Source organism: Tamandua tetradactyla, chromosome 7, assembly GCF_023851605.1.
Source record: "Tamandua tetradactyla isolate mTamTet1 chromosome 7, mTamTet1.pri, whole genome shotgun sequence".
Classification (NCBI taxonomy): Eukaryota; Metazoa; Chordata; class Mammalia; order Pilosa; family Myrmecophagidae; genus Tamandua; species Tamandua tetradactyla.
The window spans coordinates 572,607-597,669 of NC_135333.1; the positions used below are offsets into that span (position 1 = coordinate 572,607).

At 35.4% G+C, this 25,063-nt stretch overlaps 1 protein-coding gene across 12 annotated transcripts in view; it reads right to left on the bottom strand.

Annotated features, from left to right (window-relative positions):
* The window catches only part of TTC13 (tetratricopeptide repeat domain 13), a 131,796-nt gene that overhangs the window by 101,741 nt on the left and 4,992 nt on the right, over positions 1–25,063 (bottom strand). For all 12 annotated transcript variants that reach the window (XR_013179166.1, XM_077168303.1, XM_077168307.1 and 9 more), the window contains exons 2-4: positions 9,106–9,200; positions 5,287–5,362; positions 1,858–1,928 (exon numbers count right to left, since the gene is read on the bottom strand). Coding sequence is in view for 11 of the 12 variants with exons in the window: in XM_077168303.1 (XP_077024418.1) it covers positions 1,858–1,928; positions 5,287–5,362; positions 9,106–9,200 (242 nt within the window). In the remaining variant the exon portion in view is untranslated. The remainder of the gene's footprint in view (positions 1–1,857; positions 1,929–5,286; positions 5,363–9,105; positions 9,201–25,063) is intronic.

Below are 25,063 nucleotides of genomic sequence, written 5' to 3' on the forward strand. Positions count from 1 at the left end.
TCTTGCTATATAAAATTGTATTCTAAATGACCATTTAGTTCTTTCTTCTGGGAGTCAGGGGTATCTGACCTTTCTGCTACTCCCCCAACCTCCACTGTTGGCCCATCAATAGCCTGAAACATCAGAAAAAAACCTCAATCTTATAATCTGCACATTCTCCAAGAAAAATCCCCCAGTTGAAAGCAACCCACTGTATCAGAGACTGATTAAAATACTATTATCAAATTTCAGTATATTAATTTTCCTTGCAGAGAGAAAGTCTGATCTAATCTCTGAACATACTTATAAGTCTAAACATAAACAATATAAAATAGGTATGTTTTAAAAGTAGAAGTGTACAACACAAAGGGATATTATATAGCCATAATATATATTTAAATTATAAAACAAAAAATGCATACTCTGAAAAGGTACTAAAAATTTAAATATGTTGGAGTGGAAAAATTAGGACTTTTTTATTATTTAAAACTTTTTCTTTAACATTGTTACACAGCCTTCAATGACAACAGTAATAGTACTTTTCAAAAAATTTAATGAATTGATAATATATCTATAAACTACTTTTCTGCTGTTGATTACCAGAAATTAGCTGGCATTTGTTCCTATAAATGTATCAAAATCTCTTGTTCAAATGAGGGTTCAAGTGTTAACTATGAATAAGTGCTGACTTTACCTTTCATAAAATTTAAATGCTAAACAGAAAAGCAATTATAAACTATTTATAATTTATCCTTCATCCTTTAAACTCCACTGAAGACTATTTTTCCATATGCCCACAAAACACACAGCTGCTTCAATCAGAGGACCTCAAATTAATAAGTTGAAAAAATCTCACCCATTTTTTGAGAACAAAGATAGAATTAGCAACATATCCTATATTTAAAAAAGAAAATAAAAGCAGTAAAGTTTCAAAATTAATATTTTAAAATTAAGTCTACCAGCTCAATTTTAAGCTATATGTTGGCTCTTCCTATGATTAGCGCAGATGAATAAACCAATATAGAACTGTGAATAGCTAAAATTTAATGAGCACGGACTGTGTGCCAGGCACTGAATATTGATACTTCATGCGATATTTTATTTAAGCCTAAAGAATATTTCTTGGAAGCAGTTATTATTCCTATAACCTAGGAGTATAACTAACTTGCTAGGAAGTAGCAAAGTTAATTAGAACTTTGGTATAATATAATTCTGAAATCCATGCCTTTATTGTACTCTACTTGACAGAGACATAAACAGTCAATAAATAGTTAAATAATGATATGAGATAGAAAGCCTATGAGGTTAGAGGTTAGGGTGCATAGGGTGTCCTTTGCAACTCTTATCCATACACATTTTATCCTAATCAGACCTCACTCAGCCAACAATCAATAAAGGCCCTCATAATTCCATTGAGGAGTCTCATAATTATACTTTAAAGTAAGAAATAAATCCATGAGTGGAATGTAAGTTAATTTGCAGATTGGCTCCTGTGTAGAAAGTAAACATCTGGAATTTCAAGAATTTTAAGTGTCCATATCTCATGGGAGATAACATGCTAGAGAGAAGGTGAACTGAAACTAATCCTTGTCTTTTTTAAACTTGCATTTGAATATCATTTCTGCAACCTGATGGAGACTATGAACAAGTTACGTAACCTCCTTCAATTTCATTTTCCTTGTTTAAAATAAAGTAATACTGCAAAGATTAAATAAGAACAAGGTACAGTACCAAGAAAGGACTCAGTCAATGCTGATTTCCATTACTTTCTTGCGTAATCTTAAAATAGATGTTTTATTGCAGTGCTGTAGCTATGCATATGTCCATATTTTGTCATGGCTATAAACTTGAAATTACATAATTAAAAAGAAAAATTACCTGCAGCATTGTTGAAAAATGCCTTATTGCTTCATCATAGAGACCACTGCCAATCAACACATAAGCAATTGCTAAGAAACAAAATACAAAAAATTAAAGGAAAGAATAAAGGATCTCAGACTGGAATCAGCAACTCTGAATTCTTTGCTAAATTTTAAAAGGGAGTTCCCAGGACTGGAAGCAGTTAAAGAATATCTAGATGTTAATAATATATAATTGGATTCTTCTACCTTAACCCTTCTACCACTCAGCACTTGCTAATCAGCATTCTAGTCCTAACTGGTTTTAAATTATTAGAATCATCTATAAAATATCCGCCAATAAGAACTAATTATCTTTTTCTAAGCCTATCGCTCACTTTCAAATTCCAAATAACCCTTATCCTACTTCCTATCTACAGATCAAAAGAGCTATTAATAAGCCTGAGTAATATCCAAATAACATTGCGATGTGATCTTACTGTGAAAATTATAACACTCAAATAATCTCACAAATCTGGGTTCCTGGAAATGCCTAGTTTACTGTCATTTACTTAGTATGAACAAAAATAGGGACTCAAAGTAATATAAAGTCTATCAATGATTAATTGTAGATAATTCATAGCACTGCAATGCAAAGACAACCTTTTTCCTACCTCTTTTATTCAAAATACAGACAAAATACCACTATAAACACTAAGGATGAATATAGTTTTTGATCAAATTGTTTGGGTAAGAGGTATTTTGAAATTAAAGCCATGATGATCTCTTAAACCACAGCAATATTTTGACTAAACTCTTTCACCTGTCAAAAAAACCAAGTTTGAATAGTCTACTTTACATTTCTGTCTGTATTTGCTCTAATTCCCACACAACCCTCCCAACCCCCTAAAAACATTTTATTTCTCACTGAACGTAACTGCTTCGATCAATTTCTTTGCAAAAAAACATTATTGTAATGCCCTCTAAATCTAAGACCTAATATGTGTTCTAGAAGATAGGCAGCTAAAACTCTTTCACTAGGAGCTTAAATTTCTTGACAGTTAAAAATCGTAAAAACATTAAATGCAAAAATAGATTTGGAATGTTTACAAATAACTTGAGAAATGTAAAAGTTCAAAAATACTGAAAAAGATCATAATGTTCCTGGGAGTATTCTTCAAAATAGAAAGAGAACTGAGTTTAACCAGTTTCTTTGAAAAGACAAATTAAGGTCACACTCATATTCAGAATAAGAATGGATATCATTCAGATAGCTACAATTCAGATAACCAGAGACCTCTTTAGTGGTGGGATAGAGGTATTAGCAATAAAACCAGTAAATAATAATAACCATTATATGTATTCATTCCTAACATGTGACAGGGGCTACTCTAATATGAGCATTAACTCCTTTATCCTTTAAATGCATTGAGGTAGGTACAATTATTGTCCCCATTATGCAGACAAGGAAATGAGGCATAAAGAAGTAAAACAAGTTACCCAAAGACTGAGCATTGGGTAAGAAGAAGCAACCAGGTTGCCTAGCTCCAAAGCCTACCCTTTCAATCCACATATGACACTGAAATAAATCAAAGCTGTACCAAAACTACGAATGGGGCTGAACTGCAAAACAAGTCTCAATTCCTAAAGGATTAGATGGATAGGGAATGAAAAATGAACTTGTATTTTTCTGAATGCAGGAAGATGATATATCAAGAAAGCCAGGATCTGGCTCAAGATTCTGGCTTTACCACTCATTGGCTAGAGACATGAGTCACTTTTCATAACTCTCTGGGGCTTGCCTTATAAGCCTGTAGAAAATTTCACCAAGATTCCTTTCAGATAAAAATGTTTAGAATTTTCTGATTATCCTTCCACAATCAGTAAATATTTGTTGAATTTACAAATGAACAAATAAGCCATACAAAATGAATACAGCTTTAGGGATAAATTTTGTACTTCAGGAAAATAAGTAAATTGCTGGCCATAACTAGGCTATTTAATTCCACTTAAATAAATCAACTGCAGTTCTTAAATCTTTCCACCTAAAAGTAAACATTTTGTGAGAAAATCCAAAACTATCCATCTTTAAAAAACAATCATCCTAATCCAATCTTGCACATACAGAAATAACTATCAGGATGTAAATTTTGTTGTGGGAGTCCAAAGACAGAGAGGGAATACTGCTTTGGATAGAATTCTCACAGAAATCTCTATTAATAGACAATTTCATATCTCCCAGCAATGTATACCTTGACAGATGTCATTTTTCCAAGAAAAAACATTCTAGCACAAAAACCCTAAGCCAGCTCAGGACTTATACTATCCATGGATGTACTAGGATTATTCTTAAGAATATAGAACAAAGCTGGGCACATATCAGGACCTTAATTCATCATCCAATAAATGAATACTAAGTTGAACAGAATCAAACGGCTTTAGAAGAAATCAAATCTGATGCCTTACAGGGGAATTAATTCTCAAACTTAACGCTTCCTCAAAGAATGTCACCAAAAAATAATTAACACTTTCAAAATAGTCAATCTCAATTATCTGCACTAATACAGACAATTAATAGCAGACCATATAAGAACTGCTTAGTCTCAATACAAAATGGATGTAGAAAGGATACAATGATTACGCTTAAGTAAGACAGAAAAAAAATTTCCTGCAGGTGTTTCAGACAACTGGGCCCTATGCAGGATTGCATGCTTAAGTTATGTTCATCTGACAGTTAGGTCTGTATTTAATTTTGTTTTCATTCCTTTAGTGTAATGGGCTAGGCGATAAGGGAGGCCCACCTACAATATACGCGACACTGGTGAAACCAGCCTGCTTAAAATATGCCACGAACAAGCCAAACTACATGACCCATTTGTGGATTTGAATAAATCCCCTTTTTATACACCCACAACCTTAGACCTAGCAATAACTGACTGGCCTCATGAGTAAAATGAACTTAAACTTAGTTATTTTATTACACAGAAAAATAAACTAGGTTTTCTGTGAATGTATGCTGTTTTCACTTCTTTATTGTTCATACTTGATGAGAACACACAAATTACTTTTTTCTTTTCTTATTTTTGCATGGGCAGGCACCAGGAATCAAACCGGCATGGCAGGCGAGAATTCTGCCTGCCGAACCACTGTTGCCTGCCCACACAAATCACTTTTTAATGAAAGATAATAATTCTTAAGAACTCATTTTCATAATTATTAATTTCCATAAAAACAAAGACCTGGAAAGTCCTTACAGACTATTCTACTGAAACTTTTTTTAACATATAATAAAATGTAAACTTAGAAGAGTTGAATATATAGATTAGAAGAACTGTATATATAGATCAAACATTTAGCTGTTGGAAGAACCAGTTTCTGTGCTCTTTTTACCACACTAACCTGCCTATGATTCAAGAACCTAAACATAAATTATAGGCAAATACTATATAAATACAGATTAAAGTCTTACCTAATTCTTCATTTGTGCTTTCATTGTCAGTAGCAAATGGAAATCTCTTTTGTTCTGCGATAGATTTGGCTTGGCTCTGAAACAATACCAAGCACACATTTTAGCTTATCACAAATGAAGAGAAAACGTATACCTCAAACTTGTATTTTTAAATATTGAAGCAAAAAATATTAGCTTTAAGTCATAATAATTACATATTTCAAAACCATAGTTTATGGTGTAACTGGTTTGATCCCCCTTAACATTACTGGTCCCATTTCCAAAAAAAAAAAAAACGGGATCGATCTTGCTATCTGCTTAAAATTAAGCTGACTTCACAATCTCAGAGCCTAATTACTTAACTCGATGTTGCAAAGATTACATTCTAGTAATCAGTCCTCTGATGGGGCTCAATAAAAGAATATTACTTTTTAAACCCTAAGAATATTCTAGAAATAACAGCTGGGAGTTCTAAAGAGTTGATGCTATGAAAGGACCAAAAAGCCAACCAAGAAACAACATATTCTAGTATATAATGCACGGCAAGTTATCAATCTAACCGCCTTACTTAATTTAGTAGGCTTGTCCTTGAAGAAATTATGCAGACATACTTAGGAATATTTGTAGGATTGCTAAAACTAGGGGTAAACAAAGTAAATACTAAGTTAGCTTAGTAATTAGAACAGTTTTACATGCAGTGCTTGACATGAAAATGATGGTTCTATTTTGTTTGAAATACCTTGTAACCCTATTAGTTAAATCAGCGAAGCCCAACAGATCACAGTTTGTCTTGGCTAATGAACACAAGTCATTAGTTAGATAGTATATAAATTATTTGCCTATAATCTACTATGGATTAATAATTGGGTTATCATTGGATTCTAATCTTATAGCTCTGCTAAAAGCAACAGATCCTTGAGTCTTAGGTCTTTGCTTTTCTGGTATATGTATGTGTGTGTGTTTTAATGAGATCTCAGGTGACTCTAGTACAAAGTTACAATTTTAATATGTGCCCTGTAGGCTAAGTACATCACAACTTATAACTGACAACCAAATCTTATGGTGAAATGGCAGGTGTCTGTATTATCCGCCCTTATTTATCTCCAAAACATAATTAACACTGAGATACAGAGCAGTATATATATAAAACAGGTCAAGACTGTAAGGTACTGTAAATATAACATAAGTATGTATGCATGAATATGTCTGAAGGAGACACCATTTAAAGACCAGTTCCGTGTAATATAATTGCTGATATATCAGTCCAGGGACTAGAAGTGACCTGTGTCTTCATAAACATGTGTATTAAACAGCTTTACCCCTTGGGACTCCTACTAAATATCTCCCCTTTTGGCCTCTTCTAACACTCCAACCCTAAAGGAACAAATGATTAGCAATTGAGAATAAGTTTATAAAATGGGTTGGGAAGATTACTGTGTTGGATCCTGGCTATGCATGCTCTATGAGGAAACCTTTGCCTCAGGGTTTCCTTTATTCCTGCAATCTGAAGCTGCTTCCTTTCCTTGGGTCTGTTGTATTTTGCTTTTGTAAAGTATTAAGAATTCTGGGCATGTTTGTAAAAGAATTCCTGGGATTTGTATAAAATGTTCCTTACAGATCTTTTAAAGAATAAACATATAGAAAAAAAAACAGAACAAGAATAAGATAGCTCTGATTAAAACACAAGTTGCGCTTTAGAATCAAAGTTAATAAATATAGGTCAGAAGACATCCTGTCTCAGAGGTTCACTAATTCTCACTTCAACCCATTCAGAAGTCCATACAAAATGGAACATCTGGAGCAGTGTAATGGTGGCTCAGTGGCAGAATTCTCGCCGGCCATGCTGGAGACCTGGGTTTGATTCCCGGTGCCTACCCATGTTAAAAAAAAAAAAAAAAAAACAACTCTGGAAATACCACTATTATCAGAATGTTTTACACTTTATTTCTTACAGTGAAACCTTGGTGACTAAAGAGACACTCTATCAGTTCTTTCTTATTCTACTACATAATTGGCAGCTCCTATACAACAGAATCTTATAAGGCTTCTTCTAGACTTGCCAGATTTAACAAAATATGAACAGTGTCACATCCTGTATACTTCTAGGTGTGACCAGAACACAGTTCCTTCCTGTTTGCTAAAGAGTTACAGACAAGCACACATATCTGAAAGTTTTCTGCTTAATAATTGCTTAGAGCCATGAAAAAAATCTATAAATATTGCTCTGAATATTGAAAAAGCTTTATTTCATCCATATTTTATGAATCTACCATTTGTCAGGCTTTTATGCAAAAAGATACAGGGAAGAGAAAAGAAATGAGATCCCATTAAACAGAAGACTATATCTGATTTAAATCATTATATTAGAAATAAAATCTGTAACAAAAGTGAACAGAAAAAAATATAAAATGGTTAAATTAAATTCTTGATAAAAAAAAATCTTTTTCCATTTCTAATAGTACATCTATAGATATCTTCCATGAACACAAGTGAGAAGTATGACCAAGTACACTGAGACCCAGAACCTGACATCAATAGTAGACTAATTCCACCCCATCTTTCAGGTTCCTGTTTGTGTTTCTATTATGAAAGCCGTCTTGCCTGAAAGCCTAGCTTAAGTGAGATTACATAAACCCTTTGCTTTTCCTTCATATGATTTGCACAATTTCACCTATATAATTATTTGTATAATTAGTTAGTGAATGTAAGATTCATGAGTACAGAGACTCTATCTGGTCCACTACTGTATTCCCAGTACTTAGAATAATATCTGTCACATGACAGGTGGTAAATAAATGTCTGTAGAATGAATGTTATAATTCCCATATTTTCAACCTAGAAAAAATTAAAGTTTATGACTGATGAGCTTTTCCCCATAGATTACTAGCCGTTGCCATCTTAAACTGGAAAGGCAGCAGTGGGAAATATTTGCATTATCATCTGTAAGAAAATCTCTCAAAACCCAAAGAATTTAACTGCCCATTTGAGGCAGGAATTATCCAATTTCTATTTAAACTAGATAACCCACTCTGGTTTTGGACAAATCTAATTCAAAAGTTAGATTTGAGTTATATATATATATAAAACAAGTTGATTGCTATGCAGTAAATTAGGTAACATTAGTTGTTCATTTTCTAGTTTGCAATTTCTAACTATCTCAGTAGTTCTGGCATGCAAAAGAAAAGCTTTGTTAGAAAAAGAAAGAGTATCCTAAAAGGAAACTTTAAACAAAAGAAGCAAATAATATCCACATGGATGTTGAAAGGAAACTGCTAGAGAAAAAGTATGTTAAACCTGGTCACTGAAAGAACAATTCAGCTTCAGAGAGTCAAATGCGAACAAAAATAAGAGATCATATGATAATCAGGACAAATTTTTTTAAAGACCCTTCCGCCTTGAGGCAATATGTGGAGGAGGTATATGCTAATATGGGTAGCCAGATGCAAAAGTTATATAATGACACTAAAATGGAAAGATTTCTGGTATAGTTTAGTTGGTTCTGATAAAAAATATCAATATAAAAGATACCTATGCAGGCAAAGGCTGGGAAAATAAGGATTATACCATACCTCCAAATATATAAGGCTCCTAGAAATAAGATTCACAATAATCTCCCCTTAGAACTTCCTTGGAACTTAGAAAGTCCTAGGTCCAGATTGATCAACCATCCAATTTGTAAGTAATAATAATGCAATATAACCAAATACCAAATGACTTACTTATATCTTATACACATAAAAGCAACTGGACTCAATTCCTAATTGATAAATAAACAAAAGTGACTCCCACCTTTTAGAATTAGCCCCACAAAAATTTAGAGGATGGATAAAAGATGCATACCAGAATCTTTTCAGTGTCGAGGGAAAGCAAAGAGTCGCAGGGTGGTGATCCTTTGGGCTCACAGTCTGAATCATGAAAGTTCAAAAAGGATGACTCTGAAAGGCAAACACTCCCTGTTACTCTCCACAACTTAAAAGTATGGCTCCTATTGCTTAAATATGAATTGGAATTTTAAGACTCCACAAAACCAAAATAAGGATAAGTATAAAACCAATAAAAGCAGTATCTTCCACCTTTACAATTTTGTGATGTTTTACAGTTTCCAAGTATCTTGCACATCCATTGTGACTATCCTCACAACAATTCTGGAAATGAGCAAAGGTAGTGAGACCTCAAATGATGAAGTGACATTTAAAAGGGTTGTGACTTATTTAAAAGAAATAGTGGTGGAAATAGTACTAGTTCAATTCTCATTTCACTACACATGTCTATTAGTGTTAAGATCCTTCAGCTAGGCACCTCCTATCTGGCAGCATTCACTATAAGTAAAAAAAAATAAATAAATAAATAAGAAAAGGGATAAAACAAGAGGAAACAAAGCCAGACCAAGCAGACCTAATGTTAGGTAGCCCCTAATTCAACAGTCATTAAAGAACATCAAATTATGTTCAAGAAACCACTTGAAGGGCAAAATAGGCTACAGAGTAACATCAAAATCAGTCTGCGCCCTAAAGGAACTCACAATTTAGCTAGATAAATTTCATGTCTTAAAAACATATAACAGGACATGAGTATCAAAAAAGCCCTAAGGCTGTCTCTCCAGCCAACACAACAAATAAACTCACTGCCCTCCCTCTGTCTACGTGGGACATGACTCTCAGGGGTGTGGACCTTCCTGGCAACGTGGGACAGAAATTCTAGAATGAGCTGAAACTCAGCATCAAGGGACTGAGAAAACCTTCTCGACCAAAAGGGAGAAGGGCGAAATGAGACAAAATAAAGTGTCAATGGCTGAGAGATTCCAAACAGAGTCGAGAGGTTATCCTGGAGGTTATTCTTACGCACTAAACACATATCACCTTGTTAGTCAAGATGTAATGGAGAGGCTGGAGGGAACTGCCTGAAAATGTAGAGTTGTGTTCCAGTAGCCATGTATCTTGAAGATGATTGTATAATGATATAGCTTTCACAATGTGATATGTGATTGTGAAAACCTTGTGTCTGATGCTCCTTTTATCTACCTTATCAAAAATGAGTGGAAAAATAAATAATAGCGGGAACAAATGTTAAAATAAATTTAGATTGAAATGCTAGTGATCAATGAAAGGGAGGGGTAAGGGATATGGTACGCGTGAATTTTTTTCTATTGTGTTATTTCTTTTTCCAAATTGATGCAAATGTTCTAAGAAATGATCATGATGATGAATATGCAACTATGTGATGATACTGTGAATTACTGATTATATATGTAGAATGGAATGATAAGTTAAGATATTTGTGTTTGTTGCTATATATATTTTTTTAATTTAAAAATTAAAAAAAAGACCTGAGGCTGGTGATAATGACTAAAGACTGGAATGTTAAATTCCACAATGGACACCAGCAGAGTTTAAAAGGATGGATGGATTTGGATTGAAGCATAGATAGGGAAGGGGTATTTCAGGGACGATGAGTGGTATATTCAAAAGTACAAAAAACAAAGTATAAAGGACAGTGAATAGACATACCAGGAGAAAGTAGGAAGTATGATTGAAAAATAAAAAGTATGAGGTTGGAAAATAACTAGAGTCAGATTGTAGACAGTCTTGAACCCAAGAGTAAGGCATTATCCCGACAAGAACAAGAAACCAGTAATGGTTTTTGGTAGGTAGTCGGAGGATAATGACTTTGTGAAAGACATTTTGGAAATACATTAATTTATAACCTGTTTATCCTATCTTCTACAAACTAACATTTGAGAACTTACCACATGCCAGGCACTGTGCTAAGCTTTTTACATACACTGCCTTAAACAATCTTCCTACTTCATAGAATCCATTTCCATTTCAATAAATATACATCCACATTATCAAAAATGGCTGCACAGCATTCTATTACATGGACTTTAACCAGGCCCTTATCATGGAATAATTAGGATGAACTTACTTTTTTGTCTAGTATAAAGTGTTTCAAATAATATCTTTGACCTATATTTTTACAATTTATCCAGTAAGGATAAATTCCAACAAGTCTAACTGCTGAGTCAAAGGGCATAAACAATTTAAGAATTTTAATATACGTTGTCATATTTCTCTCCTATTAAGTAGTAATGATTTTCACTTGCACCTGCAGTATATGAGAAGGTCTATTTCCCTTCACCTAGAGTACTGCCATCCTTTTTGGCATTCCCAATCTGAAAACAGTACTAGTAAGTTAAACTTTTGGTTTATTGGCCATCTGTTGTAGCTCTTCTTTTGAAAATTGCCTGTATGTATCCTTTGCTCACTTTTAAGTCTTTTCAATCTGTTCTGGTACAAAATACTGACAATTCCTAATTATCTATTTTCCAAAGGACTAGCCTGTCCCAGTACCATTTGCTGAATTATCAATTTGAATGCTACTTTTATAATACATTTTATACACCAAAGTCCATTTCTGGACTTTTTAAAGAAATCTTTGACATTATTTAAATCTGGCTTCTGCAATAGCCCTGACAGATGATGATCTAGTCTGTCCTTGTATGCTTATTTTTCTTTTTAAAATTACAATAGTGGGTGGGCCACGGTGGCTCAGCAGGCAAGAATGCTTGCCTGCCATGCCACAGGACCTGGGTTTGATTCCCGGTGCCTGCCCATGTTAAAAAAAAAAAATACAATACTAATTCACATTCATGGTAGAAATACAGAAAAATCACAAAAAGCAAATAAAAGTCTGTATAATGACTTTTATAACTCAGAATCACTATTAAAGTTAAGGCTGAATTAAGAGTGCTGATTCTGATGTCAGAACACCTAGATTTGAACTATATTTTTTGCCATTACTTACTAGCTCTTGGCTACCTGATAACCACTTATAGTTGTAAAATACAATTATAATACTACCTACTTTATAGGGCCAGTTATGAGATTTAAATAAGGAAATAGTATATAAAGCATGTGACATAGTAAAGACCTCAATAAATGTTAGCTATTATATTACTGGATTATGAAAATTAAATGATACATTATTTCACAACATATTTACTTCTTTAACTTAATATAATGTGAACACATTTTCATATGACTAAATTCACATTATATAAAGTTTTGGTGAGATTACATATAATTTATTTTCCTATGATTTTTAAATAAATTCAAAATTTTCTAAAACGAACATGTATAGACTTTCCACTCCCTTACAGTGAGTGATATTTATTCCAACTTCAATATCACATTTTCCGATTTCTATATCACTTTGCTTCAATTATTGTATTTTTATTGTAAATGCATACATTCTAATGAGGACCAAAGCCCTCCTTTTTTTTTTTCCCAAAATTTCTTAGAGTATTTGGACAAAAATTCTTCCTCCAGGTAAATGTCAATAATTTTACTAAGTCTCCAAACCAAAAAAATTCCTTGAGGATATCTATTGACATTGCATTAAAACTAGATTAATGGAGGGAGAGACGCAACTCCTTTACAGAATTTAATATCTCTATTCAAGTCTTAAGAAATCGTGAAACTTTATAATTCATATGCAGGATTTACACATATAAGTTAGCTGTGATTTTAAAAATATTTGGTTGGCAACCATTGATTCAATATATATTTGTTACACATCTACTATGTTCCACCCACTGTGCTAGCCTCAATGGTGAGCAAAACCAGAATTTTCTATATACAGAAATTATAATTCAGCTAGGGAAAGTGATAGTTATCGGAGTCACACAAAGAAATGTAATAAATAACAAAATGTTAAGTAAGCGCTATAAACAATAGCACAATTGGGAGAAAGGGCCTGGTAAGGGAAAGCTTCCTGTGCACAGAATAACAAATTGAGTTATTATTTATAGGCATCATTCTAATCCCCATTTGAAAGATAAGGAAAATGAAACAGAGATTTTAAGTAATCTACCCAAGGCCAACAGCTAGGAAAGTGAGAGGAGGCAGGATCTGAACCCAGGCAGTTTGGCTCTGGAGTCTGTGTGCTCTTAATCATGAGTGACTGAAGAGAGATTTGAAGGAAGTGTAGGATTTAACAGGTCAAGGGCAGGCTTGGGAGAGTGGTCCAGATAAAGGTAACAGCATACTGCTAATACAAACATTTTATCAGCCCACATTATTGAACTCTTAACAGTTCTATTAACGTCTTCATTTATTCTCTTGACAACGCTATCATTTGCATGTCATTTTATCAAGATCTTTTTAATATTTATACTCATTGAGCATCTTATCGTACTAGATAAAACTTGCCAAAAAATGCTCAAATATACTAGTGACAGTAGGGATCACTGCTTTATCATTTACTAAACTTATGACAATAAAACTTTTTCATTTAACATTACCATCCAGTGGAAAGTTGCTCTAAAATGCTGACTACTGGGCAGAGTGATATATTCTACCTTGTAAAGGAAGTATACTCCTGTCTTTATTTTACAAAAAGATTTAAAATCAGGAAAGTTTGCTGAACTTTATCAAGTACTTTTTGAGATCTCTTTAGGAAGATAGGATTTTTCTCCTAAAGAGAAAAATAGGTCAAACCTATTAAGGTAACTAATTTAATTCTGAAGTTGAACCATCTTTGTACTTGTAGAATAAACTCCAAATTGATCAAGGAATATTCCTCTTTTAATTGCTTGCTGCTTTGTTTTTTGTCCGAACTGTATTAGATTTGGCATTAGTTTTTTTCGCTGGTTTGGTAAGGACTGTGATAAAAAAAAAAAATAGTTTGTTAGAGCTGTAAACTAGGTTTGGAAAGGAAGCTTAGATTTATTCTTCAATCCTAAAACATTTAAACAATATTAAATACTTATCTAACACCAAATACTAAATCAAATATTTAACTAAAATACTACGGCTTCAATTATTTGACTATAATAACCCAACTCGTTGTACTAAAATGGTATAAATTTCTTCAGAATTAGGAAAAGAATCTGCTCTTCTCTTTGCTTAGGTTATACAAGTAAAACATGAAATTTATAGAGGTATTATTCAAATGTATCAGAGAAGCTCATCTTTATCTTCTACATCATCTCCCTGGACATTGTTTTAGATTTTGAATTTTATCAGCAGAGATTTCTATACAGTTGTCTCAATTCTAACAGCCTCTTTAGCTGTGTACACTCTCCTCATTCACAATATATGTTTGTATCTACTCTCCTCTTTACAAATTAGCCTTATGCAATTTATTTTACTCCTTCTTTAAAAGACAACTCTTTGATCTATTTATAAATTCTACTGCTATTCTATTTCTAATTCATTTATTCTGCTTTGCTCTATCTATTTAGTCTTTCCAATTTCCCTTATTTCATTTTCTCTCTTTTCAAGTTTAGTGTCTAGTTCATTTACACACTTTCTTCGTTCATAATAAAAAGATACTGAAGGTTTTAAGTAGGAAGAAAGTTTGGGAGTTACGATGTAAAGAGAAAATCCCAAGACAGGAGCAGAGTTCTCAGGCTGGGAGGAGAGAAAAAATGAGAAAAGTCTAAACAGAGAGGCAACGGGGTTGAAATGAAGGGTCATAATGTAAGGAGATAAATGAAGTAAAAAGAACAGGGCTTTGAGAAAAAAACAGGCATGGAAAGAGTGGAAAAGGCAGCGGTTTCTGGTGTGAACAACTAGGGAAGGAGCAGTGCTATTTACAGTACCAAAGAGTATAAGAGAAAGAATGGTTTGGGAGGAGAGAAACTGAAGCACTAACTTAAGCTAAAGTTTAAGTGAAGAATTTGATTTAGGTGCTTGTGAGATGTGCAAAGGAAGCTATCTAGCAAGTACTTAGGAAATTCCAAAGAGAAAAACTATAAATATGGGTCGGATCTCAAAGAAAGCTTAGGAAGCCTAAGTTTAACAAAGAGAACTGACCCCAGTAGGACAAAATATTTAAGAGACAGAGGATAAATCAAGCTGGCAATCTATCTTTTTTTAAAGACCCATTTCCTTGAAATATCCTACATCTTTGCAATAAAGCTGAACAAGTTATAATGATTTTCATATTTCCTTATATTCCCTTATCCCCAGTCAAATACTTTTTTCTCCTCTATTTTTCTTAAACTTTATCAGTATTTTCAAAGACTAGCCTCTAGATTTAATTCTACTCTTTTCCTGACTACAAATTTAATTAATTAGTATGGAGGCCACATAATATAATGGTTCAGAGCACAGACTGTGGACTTAGTTCAGACACCTAACTGGATGTTTGACTTGGATTAAGTCATTAAATATCTCATAAAAGTTTCTGCTTCTATAAAATAGGAACAGTCTGAAGGATATTTATAAAGCAAAAAGGATACAATGTCTAACTCACAGTAAATGACTGTTAAATGTTAATATATGACTTCCGGAGAAGATGGCGGCTTAGTAAGGTGCACGGGTCTTAGTTCCTCTTCCAGAACAACTACTAAAGAACTAGAAACAGTACAGAACAGCTCCCGGAGCCAAGACAGAGACCAGACACACAGCGTACCCCATTCTGGAATGGCTGGACCGGCTAAGGGACTCCGCTGCGGTGAGGTCACCAAGAGGCGCGCACTTCCCTGGGCCGCGGCGGCTGGCGGCTGGAGCTACTCCCTCCCTCCTTCCCGGGCTGGCTGGGAGCTTTGGATCGGTGGTTCCCCAAGCCGCGGTGGCTGGTGCCCCTCCGCCACACGCGGCTTCCTGGCCAGCTGGGAGCCTCGGAGCAGCGGTTCCCCAAGCCGTGGTGGCTGGCAACTGGAGCCCCTTCCACACACGCGGCTTCCAGGGCCGGCTGGGAACCTCGGATCGGCGGTTCCCCAAACCACGGCGGCTGGCGACCCTTCCCCACAGGCAACTTCCCAGAGGGAAAGGAAAGAGTCTCCAACAGTAGTAGAGACTGAGCCCAACCTAACAACAATAGTGGCATTAATGAACAACTTCTGACTATTAAAAATAGGCCCTCAGCTCAGGCGAAAATGATCAAGGCGGAAGTCGCCAACTGGGCTAACTGAAAAAGAGGAAAGGGGGTGAAACAGAGCCTTCTGTGGCTGTTCCTACGGAGGCTTTGTTACCTCTGGGCTCAGCGCTGGGATTACACAGGTTGCAACTGCCCTGAACACAGAAACAGGCTGCTTTCAGGGCTCTCTACAACCTGAACCTTCCCCGCGGGAGGGGTGAAATGCAACTCAGGTGGAATCCCTCTCTCAAGGAATTCAGATCCCAGGACTTCACAATTTGAAGCCATTAAAACCAACCTACAACCTTTCCTCTGTCTCCACCACACACCCAGTAGCGAGAGTCTTCCAAAGTTAAAGGAGCCACAACATCTTTTGCTGGTGGGACCCGCAGACAGACAAGCACCACATACTGGGCAGGATAAGAAAAACAGAGCCCAGAGACTTCACAGGAAAGTCTTTCAACCTGCTGGGTCCCACACTCAGGGAAATCTGATTAAATGCCCAGACGCCAGCAAAAAATAACAAATCACACCAGGAAAATCGAAGATATGGCCCAGTCAAAGGAACAAACCAATAGCTCAAATGACATACAGGAGCTGAGACAACTAATTCTGAATATACGAACAGAAATGGAAAACCTCTTCAAAAACCAAATCAATAAACTGAGGGAGGACATGAGAAGACATGGGATGAACAAAAAGAAGAAATGGAAAGTCTGAAAAAACAAATCACAGAACTTATGGGATTGAAAGACACAGAAGAGATGAAAAAAACAATGGAAACCTACAATGGTAGATTTAAAGAGACAGAGGATAGAATTAGTGAACTGAAGGATGGAACATCTGAAATGCAAAAAGAAACAGAAACTATAGGGAAAAGAATGGAAGAATTTGAGCAGGGGCTCAGGGAATTGAATGATAATATGAAGCACACAAATATACGTGTTGTGGGTGTCCCAGAAGGAGAAGAGAAGGGAAAAGGAGGAGAAAAACTAATGGAAGAAATTATCACTGAAAATTTCCCAACTCTTATGAAAGACCTAAAATTACAGATCCAAGAAGTGCAGTGCACCCCAAAGAGAACAGATCCAAATAGGCGTTCTCCAAGACACGTACTAGTTAGAACGTCAGAGGTCAAAGAGAAAGAGAGGATCTTGAAAGCAGCAAGAGAAAAACAATCCATCACATACAAGGGAAACCCAATAAGACTACGTGTAGATTTCTCAGCAGAAACCACAGAGACAAGAAGACAGTGAGATGATATATTTAAATTACTAAAAGAGAAAAACTACCAACCAAGAATTCTATATCCAGCAAAATTGTCCTTCAAAAATGAGGGAGAAATTAAAACATTTTCAGACAAAAAGTCACTGAGAGAATTTGTGACCAAGAGACCAGCTCTGCAAGAAATACTAAAGGGAGCACTAGAGTCAGATACAAAAAGACAGAAGAGAGAGGTATGGAGAAGAGTGTAGAAAGAAGGAAAATCAGATATGATATATATAATACAAAAGGCAAAATGTTAGAGGAAAGTATTACCAAAACAGTAATAACGCTAAATGTTAATGGACTGAATTCCCCAATCAAAAGACATAGACTGGCAGAATGGATTAAAAAACAGGATCCTTCTATATGCTGTCTACAGGAAACACATCTTAGACCCAAAGATAAACATAGGTTGAAAGGGAAAGGTTGGGAAAAGATATTTCATGCAAATAACAAACAGAAACGAGCAGGAGTAGTTATACTAATATCCAACAAATTAGACTTCAAATGTAAAACAGTTAAAAGAGACAAAGAAGGATACTATCTACTAATAAAAGGAACAATTAAACAAGAAGACATAACAATCATAAATATTTATGCACCAAATCAGACTGCTCCAAAATACGTGAGGAATACACTGCAATCACTGAAAAGGGAAATAGACACATCTACCATAATAGTTGGAGACTTCAATTCGCCACTCTCATCAATGGACAGAATATCTAGACAGAGGATCAATAAAGAAACAGAGAATTTGAATATTACAATAAATGAGCTAGACTTAACAGACATTTATAGGACATTACACCACACAACAGTAGGATACACCTTTTTCTCAAGTGCTCATGGATCATTCTCAAAGATAGACCATATGCTGGGTCACAAAGCAAGTCTCAACAAATTTAAAAAGATTGAAATCATACACAACACTTTCTCAAATCATAAAGGAATGAAGTTGGAAACCAATAACAGGTGGAGTGCCAGAAAATTCACAAATACGTGGAGGTTCAACATCACACTCTTAAACAACGAGTGGGTCAAGGAAGAAATTACAAGAGAAATTAGTAAATATCTCGAGGCGAATGAAAATGAAAACACAACATATCAAAACCTATGGGACGCAGCAAAGGCAGTGCTAAGAGGGAAATTTATTGCCCTAAATGCCTTTATCAGAAAAGAAGAAAAGGCAAAAATTCAGGAATTAACTGTCCACTTGGAACAACTGGAGAAAGAACAGCAAACTAACCCCAAAGCAAGCAAAAGGAAAGAAATAACAAAGATTAGAGCAGAAATAAATGAAATTGAGAACATGAAAACAATAGAGAAAATCAATAGGACCAGAAGTTGGTTCTATGAGAAAATCAATAAGATTGATGGCCCTTAGCAAGATTGACAAAAAGAGGAAGAGAGAGGACGCAAATAAATAAGATCAGAAATGGAAGAGGAGACATAACCACTGACCTCACAGAAATAAAGGAAGTAATAACAGGATACTATGAACAACTTTACGCTAATAAATACAACAATTTAGATGAAATGGATGGGTTCCTGGAAAGACATGAATAACCAACTTTGACTCAATAAGAAATAGGTGACCTCAACAAACCAATCACAAGTAAAGAAATTGAATTAGTCATTCAAAAGCTTCCTAAAAAGAAAAGTCCAGGACCAGACAGCTTCACATGTGAATTCTATCAAACATTCCAGACAGAATTAGTACCAACTCTCCTCAAACTCTTCAAAAAAATCGAAGCGGAGGGAAAACTACCTAATTCATTCTATGAAGCCAACATCACCCTCATACCAAAACCAGGCAAAGATATTACAAAAAAAAAAAACCTACAGACCAATCTCTCTAATGAATATAGATGCAAAAATCCTCAATAAAATTCTAGCAAATCGTATCCAACAACACATTAAAAGAATTATACATCATGACCAAGTAGGATTCATCCCAGGTATGCAAGGATGGTTCAACATAAGAAAATCAATTAATGTAATACACCATATCAACAAATCAAAGCAGAAAAATCACATGATCATCTCAATTGATGCAGAGAAGGCATTTGACAAGATTCAACATTCTTTCCTGTTGAAAACACTTCAAAAGATAGGAATACAAGGGAACTTCCTTAAAATGATAGAGGGAATATATGAAAAACCCACAGCTAATATCATCCTCAATGGGGAAAAATTGAAAACTTTCCCCCTAAGATCAGGAACAAGACAAGGATGTCCATTATCACCACTATTATTCAACACTGTGTTGGAGGTTCTAGCCAGAGCAATTAGACAAGAAAAAGAAATACAAGGCATCAAAATTGGAAAGGAAGAAGTAAAACTATCACTGTTTGCAGATGATATGATACTATACGTCGAAAACCCAGAAAAATCCACAACAAAACTACTAGAGCTAATAAATGAGTACAGCAAAGTAGCAGGTTACAAGATCAACATTCAAAAATCTGTAGCGTTTCTATACACTAGCAATGAACAAGCTGAGGGGGAAATCAAGAAACGAATCCCATTTACAATTGCAACTAAAAGAATAAAATACCTAGGAATAAATTTAACCAAAGAGACAAAAAACCTATATGAAGAAAACTACAAAAAACTGCTAAAAGAAATCACAGAAGACCTAAATAGATGGAAGGGCATACCGCGTTCATGGATTGGAAGACTAAATATAATTAAGATGTCAATCCTACCTAAACTGATCTACAGATTCAATGCAATACCAATCAAAATCCCAACAACTAATTTTTCAGAAATAGAAAAACCAATAAGCAAATTTATCTGGAAGGGTAGGTTGCCCCGAATTGCTAAAAACATCTTGAGGAAAAAAAACGAAGCTGGAGGTCTAGCGCTGCCTGACTTTAAGGCATATTATGAAGCCACAGTGGTCAAAACAGCATGGTATTGGCATAAAGATAGATATATCGACCAATGGAATCGAATAGAGTGCTCAGATATAGACCCTCTCATCTATGGACATTTGATCTTTGATAAGGCAGTCAAGCCAACTCACCTGGGACAGAACAGTCTCTTCAATAAATGGTGCCTAGAGAACTGGATATCCATATGTAAAAGAATGAAAGAAGACCCGTATCTCACACCTTATACAAAAGTTAACTCAAAATGGATCAAAGATCTAAACATTAGGTCTAAGACCATAAAACAGTTAGAGGAAAATGTAGGGAGATATCTTATGAATCTTACAACTGGAGGCGGTTTTATGGACCTTAAACCTAAAGCAAGAACACTGAAGAAGGAAATAAACAAATGGGAGCTCCTCAAAATTAAACACTTTTGTGCATCAAAGAACTTCATCAAGAAAGTAGAAAGACAGCCTACACAATGGGAGATAATATTTGGAAACGACATATCAGATAAAGGTCTAGTATCCAGAATTTATAAAGAGATTGTTCAACTCAACAACAAAAAGACAGCCAACCCAATTACAAAATGGGAAAAAGACTTGAACAGACACCTACCAGAAGAGGAAATATGGATGGCCAAGAGGCACATGAAGAGATGCTCAATGTCCCTGGCCATTAGAGAAATGCAAATCAAAACCACAATGAGATATCATCTCACACCCACCAGAATGGCCATTATCAACAAAACAGAAAATGACAAGTGCTGGAGAGGATGCGGAGAAAGAGGCACACTTATCCACTGTTGGTGGGAATGTCAAATGGTGCAACCACTGTGGAAGGCAGTTTGGCGGTTCCTCAAAAAGCTGAATATAGAATTGCCATACGACCCAGCAATACTGGTATCTATCAGAGGACTTAAGGGCAAAGACACAAACGGACATTTGCACACCAATGTTTATAGCAGCGTTATTTACAATTGCAAAGAGATGGAAACAGCCAAAATGTCCATCAACAGACGAGTGGCTAAACAAACTGTGGTATATACATACGATGGAATATTATGCAGCTTTAAGACAGGATAAACTTATGAAGCATGTAATAACATGGATGGACCTAGAGAACATATTGCTGAGTGAGACTAGCCAAAAACTAAAGGACAAATACTGTATGGTCCCACTGATGTGAACCGACATTAGAGAATAAACTTGGAATAAATGTTAATATACACAGAGGCTAAAATTGCTGCTTTAACTGTTAATTTTTTCTTACATTCCTTAAGATTTTGTCCTTACGGTACAGTTTTCAAAATACATTATTTCTTTTGGTTCTTGAGGTGGCCTGGAGCCATATACTTCTGAAAAATGTTAATCCATTCTTGTGGGTGTGGATCCATTGTAAATAAGATCTCAACCAGGTTGGTCTTTAATCCAGATTGCTGGAGTTCTTTATAAGCAGAGTAAAAATCAGAGAAAGCCTGAGGAAGGCAGCTAGAAGCTCAAAGTCACTGGAACCAGGAAGAGAAGGGAGAGGCCAGGAGAGGTTGCCATGTACAGCGCCACGTGACGGAGGAGCCCAGGACCAAGGACTGCTGGCAGCCAGCCCCAGAATGTCACCACCTTCTGGGAAAAGCATCACCTTGATGACACCTTGATTTTGGACTTCTATTAGCCTCAAAACCATAAGCCAATAAATTCCTGTTGTTTAAGCCAACCCATTGAATGGTATTTGATTCAACAATGAGGAAATTAAAAGGTCCTCTATCCTCTAAGTAGACAGAATATATATTATGCCCAATTTACATAAAGTCCATAAGAAGATCAATGTTAATGAATATCTTCAAGGTCACATAACTATGAAAAAGCAGAGTTAGAACTTGCCACCTCCAGTGCTCTGGGACATCACCTCAATAAAGGAAATGGTACATTTGTCACAGCTTATTCCACCAACCAATGCTGGATCCTGGTAAAATAGTTTAGGTACAGCAATGTCATCAAACTTCTTTCCTCTCCTCCTAAATCTCACACACATTTGATCTTAAGAACTGTGGTGGAGTTTTTGGAGTAAGGAGGATAAAAGCTGACTGTACTAGGTTCAAGAGAAAATGGGAAAAGTGCAGACACTGCATACACACATCTCTTTTGAGGAATTCTACCGTTTAAAGAAGCAGAAAAATAGCACAGTGACTGGAGGAACATGTGGTCCTGTTTTTGTTCTTGTTTCACTAAAGATGAGAGCAATACAACTCTTTGCATGCAAAATACAACTCTTCATATGCTGATGGAAGACAAAAGGGAAGGAGATCCCTGCACAAGTAGCAGGGTTACAATAGGCAGAAGTACCAACGGTATATCGGCATATCTACCATAACAGGGCAGAAAGCAAAACATATCCATACAAACGCAGGAAGGCTGATAGCTACGATGGTGGGAGGGTGGGGAAGTTCTCTCCTGATATCTTCTTTCTCCACCAAATAAGAAGGTCATCATTCCAGAGTAAGGAGAAGGTGGAGGTCCCAATGGAAGTAGCATGCACTTGTCATACATTCATGAGTACAAGTGACAACTAACTGAAGGCTTGTAAACAGCAAACCCATGGCCAATCACTGAAGGAAAAGTTTTTAGGAAGAATTCTTCAGGAAGAATTGCTGGGTTAAACTCCTCACTTGACTACCTTGCTCTAGTTATAACATATGGTATGCAGAGTTACTTGAAAAAAAGGAAGACTGGGCTTCTCCCATGGATGGACTAGAACTTGGATGGCAGGTATCATATTTACTGACAATTCTAGTCCTATGTGTAGGGTGACCTGGGAAGAGAAGACAACATTATTGGACTGGAGGAATTACCCGGAAGCAAGAGGCTGTGGTACATGGCATCAATATATAATGCCTTTTGCTTTGATAGAATTCTGTATTTATAGGATGACTATCGTTGAGGACATTGTACATTATATTGCTCTATGACCCCTATATATGGTTCCAAGTAAAGGATTTATGTCAGTTTTTTTTTTCACTCTAATAAGATTTTCATTGGTACTTGAAATGTGTACGTTATCATAAAACAACTTTAAAAATAGAGACTGGACACTGAAAACTGAAACTGCCCACTGAGAATTAAATTATAAAGTCAACATATAATCAATCCCTTAGAATATGAATTTTATGATAACAAAAGCCATTATAAATGAGAATGGCTTTTTAACAAAGCTTGAATATAATCTGATCAAAGCTATATTAATCCACAAAAAGGTATAACACATTTAAAGAACGCATAAGAGAGAAAAGGAGTTAGCTGCACAGAACAAAAAAAGAGGCACAGAAGCAAATTATGAAGTTCCAATCCAAGAAAGAACAAGGTAGAGGGTGCCACAGCCACCAGGCTGAGCTTTACCTGCAAAGGCTACTTGCTCAGCCGGTGTTATAAACCAGACTGAAGATGCAACATATACTCAGAAAGCACGTACTTACTCTTAAGAGCTAAGAACATTCTCATAAACCCACACATATAGTCAAATATTATTTACTTCACTGGGTATGTGACAAGGATACACTAGGTCACTCAGAACAACCCAAACAGAGGCTGGAAAAAAGTAGCAAGAGGGCTTGAACTGGTCTCCAGGTGTAAAAAAAGTTCTGAATAGAGGACACACCATTTGATATAGGATTCCTGAGCTGCCATGTAAGAGATGTCAGCATATGCGCAATGTAAACTCAGTGCATTGTACAGTATCCTGAATCAGAAATAAAGTCAGATAAAATATCTTTCAAATGAAAAGTAGAGTTAACATGCAATGAGACTTTATTAGCAAGCTGAAAAAAAACAAGACATCAATTATTGATTTGCGTTCTACATGGTTACACAAGTTGTTTAGTTGGTGAATGTTTCTCGAGCTATACGCTTGTGATACACATATTTTTATATATGTCATATTTCAATAAAAAGTAAAAATAAAACAGAAGGAAAATGTTAGAAAGCATTCACCAGAATGAAAAATATTAAAATTCTGCTACAGAGAATGAACTTTGTCTTCAAAATACGATGAGTCCAAACAAAGCTCTCTCTTTAAAATAACACATTGTGAAAGGGGTAGCTGTAAAAGTCAGTCAGTTGGAATAGCTAGAACATGCAAAGGCATAGAGACAGGGAGTAGAGGTTATGTGGGTGGGGAGGAAGGTGAAGGGAGAGTTAATGCATACTGGGTGCAGGGCTTCTATTTGGGGTGATGAGAAAATTCTGGTAACACATGTTGGTAATGATACTAGAACACTGTGTGTGCCACTGAATGGTATGCTTGGGAGTTGTTAAGGTGGGAAAGTTCATGTTGTATATGCGTTTCCATAATTAAAGAAGGAGAGAGAGAAAAGAGACAATAGTTAAAGGCAATCCTGGAGGAGAAAATGCCCCAAAAGATATTATTGGAACATATGAAAAAACCGGAGGATAGACTGTAAACTTTATGTCAGTGTTAAATATTATCAACCTGACAACTGTAGTTAAGGTGGTTACATAAATGAATATCCTTCTTAGGAAATGTACATGGAATTATTAAGTGTTCAAGGAGCATGGTGCACACAATCTACTCTGAAATGTTTGGATAGCTAGATGAAAGGGAGAAAGCAAATGTGGCAAAACATTAAATGTTGGAGTTCTCTGTATGGGGTTTGTATTATTTTTGTAACTGTCCTGTATGCTTTTAATCATTTCAAAATAAAAATATTTAAAAAAAATAGTCAGTCAGTTGGGCAAGAGTTGGGCAAGTATTTATTAAATGCAGTGAGGCCAGGCCAC